Below are 12,045 nucleotides of genomic sequence, written 5' to 3'. Positions count from 1 at the left end.
AATCTTCTCTTCAGTGTCTGTTTCTCAGACTTCCCTTTGTGGTTTTTAAAGCTCTCAGTTGCTACTATTCCGTGATTTTTGATACTGAAGTATTTAAATCAGATTTTCAGAGTATTTTTAGCATCAGGAGTTCCTAAGAGATTGTGGGGGAAATCAAAAATTACCATCTGGTTCGTTATGTGCAACAAACAGTGCAAATAACCAAGTGTCAGGGGTAGTATCGTGGAGCTCAACATTGCCAAAGTCTGGGAAATGAGATGGAATGTCAGTTCTGTGCTCCAGGTTGTCAGCTTTGATTTTGAATGCCATCCTCACTGTCTGTAAGGAGTGCACAGAAATCCAGATCTGACTGAGGGGTAACTCCTGCTGAATGTTTATGTCAAACTGCAGAGCCTGAAATTAAATTTCAGAGTATGGAAGCTGCCCTGTTACTTTTGAGAAAAGGCCTGTTCTGATGTCAGCTAAAATATCGGAGATCTCTTTAATAATTGATCTGTTCCTCTCACTGCTTTCCAGAGCATGTGAGGAAAGAGGGGTAGATCTGTTTGGAGTGGGCTTTTACCACAAGACAAAACTCCAAGAAGGGAAGTAATTAGGTTTATTTTCATGAAGGGATCATTTGATATTTGTACAGCTGCTGTGGTATTTTTGGTCTGTTTTGTTGGTCATAAAAAGCAGGAGCTCACCTCTGGAGCTGCTGGGCAGCCCTTCACTCATCCACCTGCCCAGGATTTGCCTTTGCAGAGGTTGCAGGCAGGGAGGCCCCAGTGGCTGCTGCTGTCCTTCCCCAGGCATCCTTTGGCATTATAACCGACCTGTTTGCTTCCCTTTCCTCAGATCCACGTTCAGTGAGGCTTCCCAGGTTTATCTTTTCCCTAAACCTCTCCCAAGCCTCCCCCTTGCTCGGTGTGCAGGAGCATCCTGTGCCACAGCTGCTTTCTGGGTCACGTTGCACTGCTGAGCACGAGTGTGTTTGCTGTCTAATGGCACAGACTCAAACCCATCCACCTTCCATCACTGTCTCGCTTTGATACTCTGCAGTTGGAAAAAGATGCTTTGTTTGCAGTTATTTTTCTTATTTTTTACCTCAAAGTTTGTTTTCCATGCAGACTTTGCTTGCTGCTTTCTTATCCTGATATTCCTTGCTGATTTGATGCTGCTGGCTCTACCTAAATCACGTTGAAAGCTTGATACATTTAATTTTTGGGGTGAAATAAAAATCAAAAAGGGAAACAGACAGCACTGAAATTTTTATAAAATGCATTTTAACATTCATTTGCATTCTCTGTAAGTTAGGTACAGTTGGAAGTGGTTTTCAAAACATTTTAATGTAAATATAGAAGGAAATATTTCTGAGTTTATTTTCTGTGGACTTCTTTACTGTGCAAAGCAGGACCTCTGAACTGGACTGTTCTATAGCATTGGGAATCAAGTCTCAATTCATCATTTTTAGGGTTTTTACCAAAGTCTTTAAAGTAGTTCTGGACATGTTTTACAAATGTCTTGTGAGTGTAAAAGTGGTTTTAGTTTTAGAGCCTAAAGGTCAGGGACATTTGATTGAATGAACAACTTGTAGACTTGTTACCACAGTAACTGATGCAGAAGCTGCCAGAATACCATGAGAAGCTTCTTCAGTACTTGAATTTTTGTCGGTCTCTTCTGATTCTTTAAAGAACTTCCAAGGCAATAAAACCACAAGAATCAGTTCCTGTGTTTTTATTCCTTGCATGCCCTGGAATTGGTCTGGGCAGGGTGCATGAGCACTGCCGATGCCACCAGTGATTTATCAGGCCTGAACTATCTCCAGATCCCATTTTAAGTCCTAAAATTCTTCTCTGGATAATGATAATTCTGGATGATATCCATTCCACCCCAGATTTTTGGCTTCCAGTGTCATTTATAAGTTCATTATGAAAGTAGATTATGTACTGGATTTGTTTCAGGTTTGTGTGAGGAAGATCCCCTTGACTCTTATCCAGTTCTGCTTGATGTGCAGATGATTCTTTTTCAAGCTGCCAAGGCTGGTGCATGCCAGGGTGTTGGACATCTCAGCTTTTCATCAGCTGTGCTCTGCCCACAGCTCTGGGCCAGACTTTCACCTGAAAAGAACATGTTGTTTTTCCATGGACTTGGGGAGTTTAATCCCAAAAAAGGAGATTGCACAGAAGCACTTTGATTTGCTTCTAGCATTTCTTTGCCCTGTCACCAAGGACTGAGCTGTGGCTGCAGAAAGCAGAACAGCATCCTACAGATCATGCTTTGTGTTGGACAGCTACAGCCAGCCACTGCCAGCACATTGTAAATCACTATAATTCATCTGGGCATTCTCCAGAGCACCCAGAACTCACCCCATGCAAGCAGTTATAGTCACTCTCCTGTATTTATCTGGAGACATCTGGTATTTTCTGCTTGGGGCTGCCATTACTAATATTTTTCTGCCATATTTCTCTGTTTCTCCAGCTGTCCAGTCTCTTTCTGGCCATGCATAAAGGTTTTTTTTTTGTTTTACTGACACCAGGCATAGCTTTTACAATGTTTGAAAATCAGTCTGTAAATGGAACAAGCTTTTGCTTGTTTTCCACTATCCCAGGTTGTCCAAAATTCTGCCCTCAGGATAGATCTTAGTTTGTCCTTCCAACACACTGACCCAGCCTAGAACAGAGTTTTTGCCAGGTTATACTCAGTGCATTTACACTAACAACTATTTGTTTTCCCCACTCTTTACTCACAATCAAAACCCAATTACAATTGTGCCACCACACTAATTAGAAGCTGAATCAGAAATGCTTTATATTCATATTCATAGTTGGTCTTTCTTATGCTGTCAAAGTAAAAATGGAGCATCTTTCTTACTCCTCCTTTGCCAGCAGCTCTCTGGGAAGTTCTGCTGTCCTTTGCCTCATTTGATATTCTGTTCTAGTATCTGCACAATTAAATTCAGGTTTTAGAGAAAACCTCTTGTGTAAAAAGTAAGCATTTCCATTAGCTGCTGCATAATTTTACACTGCAGTTTTATGGGCAGGGTCTGCACATACCATTAGCATATTTTTGATTGCTTCTATATTAGAAAAAAATCCAGCTGTGAGTAAACTCATTTGTTTATAAGCATTTTTTGGAAGGTGTCACTAGCACCGGATCTCCTACTTTGCATTATTTATCTTGGTGTTTTCACCTAGAAAATTTAATCTTCTAATAACGGTAAGTAGTGCTTACATCTGGCTTTTTATAATTTTCTCTTCCATTCTCCAGGTTCACAGTAGAACAGGAAATTGATCTGAAGGATGTCTGGAGAGGTCTGGGAATTACAGAGCTGTTCAGCAGCAGCGCTGACCTCACTGCCATGTCTGGTAAGAACTTCTTGTCTCTCGAGGTAGATGAGGAAATACATTTTTCACCTGGGAAAGTTCACTCTGAGTGCTTCAGAACTGGGTCTCATTAGAACTGGAGACAAAGTGTGATCCCCTGCAAGAGGCAGCTGCACCATGGAGCAGTGCACGGGTGGCAGATGGGATTCACACCCAGGGGGTCGCTCTGGTTTGTTCCCAGCATGAGGAGCACTGAGCTGCTGCACAATTAATTCCTCTCCCCAGATACCTGGAAGCAGCACGGGAAGGAAGAGTTTGGAGATAAAAGCCATTTAGTTACAAATGCCACCTGCATTCAGCAGAAGTTGAAATATTCAATACCTTTTAAAATCCTTGTGGAAATGAGATATTTATGCTTTTAATACCTCCTAAAGCTGTTCACAGAGTCACAGAATGGTTTGGGTTGGAAGAGACCATAAAGAACATCTCATTCCACCCCCTGCCATGGGCAGGGACACCTTCTGCTATCCTGGGTTGCTCCAAGCCCTTTCCAGCCTGGCCTTGGACACTTCCAGGGATCCAGGGACAGCCACAGCTGCTCTGTATTGAGGTGTCACACTGCCACCTGTAAGATTTGGGGTTTTTTCAGCTCTATGTGATACTCCCCAGCCATCCAGGTAGGTTCTTGTCTAACCCTGGGACAATCACACCTGTGTGCCTCAGTCAAAACACACTGGTAATAAAGGCAAACCTTCCTCCCACATTCACAGAGGAATATTTGTGATGTTCATATCCTTTCATTTTTGCTATGTTTGGAATATTCTTTATTGTGTATCGTGTAGCTTATTCCACTGGTTTGCCACTTCCATTTTTCCAGTGAAACTGGGGAAAAGCTGGCTTTAGCTAATATGAAAAGAGTTGAAATAAATGAAAAACCCCTTTTTTCAAAGAAATAGCATTTTTCTGAAGAAAAACACCTTCAATTCCTCTGTCAGCTCAAAGAAAAGTCAGCTTCCCACTAAATTCTGGTCTATTTATGGGAAATTATTTACTTGAGAAAAAGCTCCAAGGAGAACAGAAAATGCACAGGGAACCACAAAGGCAGCACCTGGCTTTTATTTAGATCTATGTAAAATTAATTTATATATCAGGGCCATCTATTTATCAAGAGGTTGGCAGAAAGAATCATGTGCTTGTCTCTCAATCCATGTGACTAATGATTTGTTTAAAGTTTTATATTTCTGACAACTGTACTGTGCAAAATCAAAACACTGCATTCTGCATGACTGAATTAACTCCTCTTTAAAGATTTACTTGTTACTTAAGTATAGAGCAGTGTATAGAGAAAATTCATGAGTTTTATTGTAGCTTTCCTGCTTTTCACTGAAAATAGGTTGTTCCACCTGGGCATGAAAAGGTTATTTGTAATTTAGGCATGGAAAAATGATTTTGAGGTGATGTCTTTAATGAAAACCCCACAGTTGATGCTGTCTAAATTAAGTTTTAAGTAATTAAAATACAGACTACTTTCCTTCTTTCTAATTTTCATAATTTAAAATATGGCTGGAGGAAGGGAGAAAAAGTCATAAAGACAAATTGTTTAAAGCTGACTTTTACAAACCCCTGAAAGGGACATCAGGTAGCAGGGAAGTGGAAGTTGGAAGCTTATGTGCATCTCAGGGTCAGCCCTCTGGAAAATCTGGCACTTCATGAGGCCTTAAATGCAGGTATTTCAACAAACTCTTTAACTGGACATTTAATTTAGGAAAATATAGGTCAAATTAAATCTGAAGAGATTTTTGATAAATTTGGTTGTGTTTCAAAATCCTCTCCTCCTTTTCTGCTGCTCTGGCATTGCTGCCAGGGAAAGTCTCCTGCAATTTCAGAGTGACCCTAATCCTGTCACCAGATGCAGGCAGATTGGTGAGCTCAGCAAAATTCTGTGTGGCTTTAGTGGATATAAACCAAATGACAGGATTATTTTTCAATATTCAGAATTTTTTGCTGTTTCACTTCAATTTGGAAAATGGAGCCAGAAGGAGCAGCTTTTCCTTCAGGAATGTCTGGATTCTGAGCAGCCAAAGAGAAAGTGTTAATCCAGGTGCACTTTTCAAATGTTACTCCCTTGCAGAAATTAAGTTCTTTGACAATTGCCACAAGCGAGTAGGAGGACATTCCTGTTGGGCTGTCAGCTCTCCTGTATCCTGGCTCTCACTTTCAGAAAAGACTCTGACAGTGTTTACTTGCATCTGATTCCATCAGGTGTCCAAAATAATCTTGAAACAACTTCTGCTATTTGAGATGTTATCATTGTGATTTTATCATATCACATCAATTTGCTGCTTGAGTGTTTTAACACCACTCAAGACTTAGCATTGAACTCATTTCAATACTAAAACTCCCCTTCTCCTTACAATGATTATAATATTCCTGTCTGTTTTATAGAACCTTAAAAGCAGCTGCTTTTAATGCAAGCTGACCTGGGTGCCAGCAAGCAACAAAGGGATCTCAGTGACTTCCTTTCACAGTATGAAGTAGTTAGGAGAGCATCAGTCCAGTAAATAACTCTTGGAAGTCTTGACTGACATCCATATAATTTTTCTGGGACAGCCTAAGCAAGAAGAGCCAATATAAACCCACATGGTATTTTTTTTAAAATGAGACTTGCAGAGCAGCCAGTTGGCAGCTGAGTGGGAGTTTGCAGACATATGGAGAGTAGTGACAAATGAAGTGTGGTGCCAGCAGAGTCGTGTTCATTAGGGGGCAGCTCCAGCTCCCTCCCACTCCCCATGGGTCAGCCTTGGGCCTGCACAAAGCTGAAACTTTGGCACCAAATCCCCAGGGGACTTCCCTGAGATATTCACAACCAAGTCAGGCTGGTTCTTGTGGAAATCCACAATCAGAGAAGCTCCTGGAGAGAAATGAAGTGATGGGAGATGCTCAGGTGAGCCCCTGGGAAAGCTGCAAGGAAAGGTGGATAATCCTGAGGAGATGGGTGTGAGATGGGAGCGTGGCAGGCAGGGATGTGACAGTCACAACCTGGATCAAAGGAAAGGCTGCCTGAACTCCCAGGGACAACATTGTGCTTTCATAGGAAAATAGATTCATTCACTGCAGGGAGAGATGAATGGGAAGGATGTGATAGTGGCAATATACAGAGAAGAATCTAGAGAAGGTAATTTGGGATGTGGAATTGCTCTTTTCATCATCCAAGGACAAAGATATCCAATGAAGTGAAAGGCAACAAATGGAAAACAAATAGAAAGTGCTTCTCTCATAAAAAACTTAACCACAGGGATCTTTGCTGGGTGTTCCTTGAGATTGGCAGGACTGAAAAAAAAATGGAATTGCTCCAGAGCAATCAGAAGTCTCTATACTACACTGAATTAAGGCACTCTGTGTATAGAAACTTGGGTTAGGGTATAAGGCACATGCTGGGTGAGAGGGTATTTTTCTCTTGTAAGTTGTGCTGCAGTTTTCATCCACAGGGCTTTTCGTATCTTCTGAAGCAACAATTCCATAGCTGGTAACTGGGTCTACTGCTCTCATCAGCAGAGGCACTTTCTGTGTTCCTGTCAACTTAAAATGTTGGTTTTAATACTCAGATCCTGAAAGCATTCACAAGTAGACAGCCTTTTATACCTGTTGGCAAATGTTTGCAATGTTTGTGCTCTCAGAATTAGGGCTCTGAGCCCATCAGGTGGAGACCAATCTTCTGAGATGCTGTTTCCCATCAGGAATACACCTTGGAGTTCCATATGCACCACCAAACTATGCAAAATAAAGCACTGGGAGAAAAAATGTGGAATATTTCTGTGAATATTACAGAGCACAGGATCAGGCTTCAGTGCTGCAGTAATAAAGAATTAATTGAAATACATGATTAGGCTAAGTGGGCGTTTCCTTGTTAATGAACATTAAAATGTATTTGGATTTAAGAGTTTTGCTTAATGATAGAGACAAGTGGTAGCTGCATGTCCCATGTTTTAAAGGAACAGGGTAGAAACTTGATCCCAGCTTTCAGGACAGCATTGCTGAAGGCTTGGGGCTGAAGTCTAGAACTGGTACCAGTATTAACAGCCTCGTCTATGTTTTATTGCACACAGTCCCTGAGGGGATGATCTGGGGCTTCTGTTGGTGTGATTGAAGTGCAGCAGCTGAACTGGGAGGTTTAATTCAGTGCTGAGTGTACAGAGCAGCAAATGAGATCTGCTGGGGAAAGACTTCTCCAACTGCTGCTCCTCGTGGCTTTGGTATTACAGCCACTGAGTATTCCAATAGAGCTGATCCTTCAGCATCCAACACAAACCAGTGAAACATTCACTGGCTGCAGCAGGAGCAGGCTGGGACTGGAATTAAAATACTGACAAAGGATGGGAAACAAACAAGTTTGAAAAAAACCAGCTCTGTGGTGCTTCTTGCAATAAATATTTATCTTCAGCTTCTTGTAAATATAATAGAGGAAGAAGGAGAAGACCTCATTTTCCTGGAGGAAGTCTGTGTTGTACCTAGTGCAGAAATGAATATTTTTAAGTCTAAGTATTTGCCTTTAATGTCATAATAGTTTTTCCCACTAATTGTATTTAAAATCTTGATTCCAAGGGCTGTTTTTACCCTCTCTGCTATACTGGGCTCCAGGCAGTCCTGAGCTATTTTAATATCCATGGTGCAGGAGAGCACTACAAATGCTAGTGAGGTAAAGGGTGCTGTTAAAAGGTATTGGCAGAAGGTGTTTTAATGCAAGAGAGCTCATCTCCTTCCCTGCCTGGTGTAGAAGGTGGATAATGGTGTTGGGTTTTTGGCAGTGTTTGGGGAGGGTTCTTTAAATGCTTCAGTCTTATTGTTGAGCCACTTGAAATATGTTCCCCTTTCCTCTGCAGATAACAAAGAACTTTACCTTGCAAAGGCATTTCACAAGGCATTTCTAGAAGTTAATGAGGAAGGATCAGAAGCTGCTGCTGCCTCAGGTACCTGACTGAAAAGCAGAATTAAATCAAATGTCTGAGTATTCTGTGCTAATTAATTTTTTACAACTGATTTGCTGTATAGCCAGGAAAGCTAAATAGCAGCATGGAGACACAGCATAGCAAGTGTGTTGCTTGCAGAAGAGAATTCTGCAAATCAGAAGTGTTGGCATTTTTGTAACATGTTTTACAAAGAATTTTGAGCATCCTCTGAAAAACCTTTTCTTTATTTTGTTTCTGATTGTCAGGAGAGTACAGACTGCAGTTTATGTTTCCGTTATGGAACTTAAGCTTTCATCATTTTTCACCTGCTAATTGAGATGGTCAGAGGCATTTGATCCAGCAGAGTTAGAGGGAGGATGAGGGTTGTTGTGGCAGCTGCATTTTAATGCAGCTCATATTCAGAGATATGAGATGGGAAGTGCTGAATGCACAAGCAGAGCTGTCCTCCATTAATGCTGGGGGCAGGTGCTTGGTTTACATGATTGTCACATGAAAATAAGTTCCATTTGTTGTCCATATGTATCATTAGGTGATTTCTAATTGCCTCTACTTTGCCAGTCTTTGAGGAGAGGAAGAATTACTTGCCAGGTCTGGGCTGAATTGTGCCCAGCTGTCTCTATGGACATACTCCAGTCTTTATGAACAGTGGAGTGAGAATTTAGAAGTAAATGAAACACTGGGAATTAGTAATAATATCCTGGAGAAATCCATGCACCTCCAAATAAAAATAACAAAGGGCCAAATTCTGCCTTATTCACAGATAATTTTACCTTCAGCTCTGCATTATTTAAAGACACCAGCCAAAAGCTGCAGGATCAGCCTATTTAATCTTTTGCATATTCCCTAGTTATTAGGGGTTCCCTTTCCCTCTCCACTGTGTAAAACAGGTCAGCAGTGCTGGTTAATGCAGTGCACTTCCCTCTGTGAGTGAGCAGGACTCATAACTCCTCTGAAGACTCTGGATCTTAAAATTTATATGCTGCTCCCTCAGCCTGGGAAATTGCAGCACTCTGAATTGTTAATCATTCTTAAAGCCAGAATAGGCAATTACTCTGCAGGTCTCTTTCCTTTTCAGTGAATATTTTCCTGCTGTTTTTTGGTTGAGTGTGGGACTTCAGTGGCTGCAGGAAGAGCAGGAGAACAGGCAGAGCTGTTTGACAAAGTTCTGTGTTCTGTTTCTTCCAGGAATGATTGCCATCAGCAGAATGGCAGTGCTCTACCCCCAAGTCATAGTGGACCATCCCTTCTTCTTTTTGGTCAGAAATAGAAGAACAGGTGAGAATATTGCAGACTTCTCTAAGTTTTTCACAGCACATCCTCAAACAGTCAAAGGAAAATTGCATGTTTTGACCAATGGGCTGGGCTTGTATTATGAATTTCCCTTAGTTTATTTTAAAATGCCCAATGCTGAAAGACTCACCCTCTCCATGCCCCTAAATCTTTGTCCAAATAGAACACCAACATCTGACATAACCCTGAAAAATGCTCACAGAAACGAAAAATTCACCATTTCTGTTGTGAGAACAGAGTGTTACTGCCCTGAGTATCCATAATCATTGCACTCCCTGAGAGCTTGGCTGCAGTCAGAGCAGTGAAATACATTCCCAGAATCAAATGATTTGCATAATGGAGGGACATTACAGCTGGGAACAATTCTGTTGTGCTCTCCAAGTGCTCTGTGGCAGGTGAGGGATGAGAGCAGCACTCAGCAGCAGAAGGGGCAAGGATTAAGTAATTCCTGAGTCTCATATTTGTAATTTGCTGTAATGATGTGGATGTGACTGGGTGATAAAACACTGCTGTGCACCCACGGAGTTTTTATGGGTCTGTGTTTGTGCTCCCATCACAGGATCAGTGTTTACTAAACCATTCAGTGGCAGTGAGGTTTAGTCTGGTTAGGCAGAGACACTTGTGGGACTTGATTCAAGCACAGCACTGAACGAGCCACTGAGAAGAGAATAAAATCCATCCCAGCTGAAACCAGGCCAGCAAGGCAGGATACCAACTCTTAGGGGGTTTTAACCCGAATAAAATTAAATATTCTTACTGCTGTAGATACATTAGACAGAAAATATATCTGGAGGAGGGTATCTGGCCTTTATTGCTACTCAGTATCCAAAAATCTCCCCTAAAAGAAAAGTTCAAATCGGGACAGAGTGGAACCTGGTCACTTTGGGGAAGGTCTTAAATTGCAGAACCCTTGTTGCATGTAGAAAGAGGGGTTGCCAACAACTGTAGCTAAAGCCTCAAAGCTTGTTACTAATCCAGAATCTGAGGCTGGAAACCTTTTGTAAAAATCCTGTTGACTGCCCTTCCTCTCCAGACAAGCCCAAGTGCTCAGGTTTGGTTGCTGTCTTCAAGGAGGGCTCTTGAGCCATTTCTAGTACCAAGTTCTGAGGCATTTGTTCCTATAACAATCACACAGCACTGCTGTAGAGGTTATTGTTGGTATTCATCATCTTCAATCCTCAGCTTCTTCTGCTTCTGACACCTTTCCCTGCCTTCCTCCTTTCCCACTTTCTCCACAGGTACCGTGTTATTCATGGGAAGGGTAATGCACCCCGAGGCAATGAATTCAAGTGGCCATGACTTTGAAAAGCTTTAACTGCCACCAGCTACCAAAAGGAGGAGATAAGCACATAAAGTTTGAAGTTAATATATTAAGGTTTGCTGTGTTTTCCCCCAAGATACTGTTTCAAAACGCTTTTGGATCTAACTGTGTGCGAGTCAGTTCCCAGAGGAAAGCTTACAGTATTAAAGTAATGGTTCTGTTTCTGTCATTGTGATTGCTGTGTCCTTAAAATAAAGTTGTGTACATGTCAACAATTGTTTCTTGTTCTAGTGAGTTGTAAAGCAGAAAACTGCAAATCCATTATTTGTAATTTTTTTACAGTCCAAAGACTGACTTGATCAATGAGACAGGAGCAGAATGTGTGCAGCTCTGAATAATGCAAATGGCAAAGCTTGGTGGGCATTTCTAGAGCTGAAGAAGCACATGTGGACACTGTGATCTCATCCTGTCCCTGGCACAGCGGGGACATCACAGCCTGTGCTGCACTGCTCCATCAGAGAAAATGGAGCGAGCTGAGCCGAGTGGATTTGATTCTCTGACTGTGCTAGACTTTGTGTGAACTCTCCCACGTGATTCTCAAGTGCTGCTTTTCTGGATGCTCCTGCATGTGACTCTGCCACTGACCTCCCCTAAGTGTTGATGCCAATAAAACCCGATCGCATGAATATTTGAGACCTGTCAGTGTAGAAAGCTCTGTGTGTGACTGAAGTAAAGGAGTTCAGTAGTAATGGCATTCGTGTGGACATATTTTTTCTCCCCCACAGCAGTTCTACTCCTCAGTATCTCATTTCAGGGCTCTAGAATGCTCTTTCTCAAAAAAAAAAAAAACAAAAACCACCCCAACTTAAAATTGTCTAAAAATTCTAGTCATAAATAAATATTAAAAGAAGAAATATCATCCTTTTAATTTCCTAACTTTTTCTTTAGAATGGACTGACAGAGAGGAGAATGAGCCATAGCACAAGGAAATATTAGCAGGGGCATTAGTTTCTGTTTCCATTTGGAAGAGGAGGAACAGTACCCACTGTCAGCAGAGAGACATAGAATTATTTCCTCCCTCATTGTGCAAAATACAAAAAGAAAAGAGGTTATTAAAAAGGTGAGAGAGAATAAGAGGGAGGAGCTCCTTTCAAACAGATCATAAATACAAACCTTTGGATAATAAATGGGTTTTTCTCAGTCAACAGGAGTTTTCTCTTTG

General features: G+C 41.5%; 1 protein-coding gene across 2 annotated transcripts in view; it reads left to right on the top strand.

The window, feature by feature from the left end:
• SERPINI1 (serpin family I member 1) overlaps positions 1 to 11,572 on the top strand; it is a 44,511-nt gene extending 32,939 nt beyond the window's left edge. For both annotated transcript variants that reach the window (XM_058843706.1, XM_058843707.1), the window contains 4 exons: positions 3,250 to 3,347; positions 8,186 to 8,272; positions 9,458 to 9,547; positions 10,801 to 11,572. In XM_058843706.1, the coding sequence (XP_058699689.1) occupies positions 3,250 to 3,347; positions 8,186 to 8,272; positions 9,458 to 9,547; positions 10,801 to 10,877 (352 nt within the window). In that variant the 3' untranslated portion in view covers positions 10,878 to 11,572. The remainder of the gene's footprint in view (positions 1 to 3,249; positions 3,348 to 8,185; positions 8,273 to 9,457; positions 9,548 to 10,800) is intronic.
• Positions 11,573 to 12,045: the final 473 nt, after the last annotated feature.

This window comes from Poecile atricapillus, chromosome 8 (genome assembly GCF_030490865.1).
Source record: "Poecile atricapillus isolate bPoeAtr1 chromosome 8, bPoeAtr1.hap1, whole genome shotgun sequence".
Lineage (NCBI taxonomy): Eukaryota > Metazoa > Chordata > Aves > Passeriformes > Paridae > Poecile > Poecile atricapillus.
This window is presented reverse-complemented; position numbering and strand designations above follow the sequence as displayed.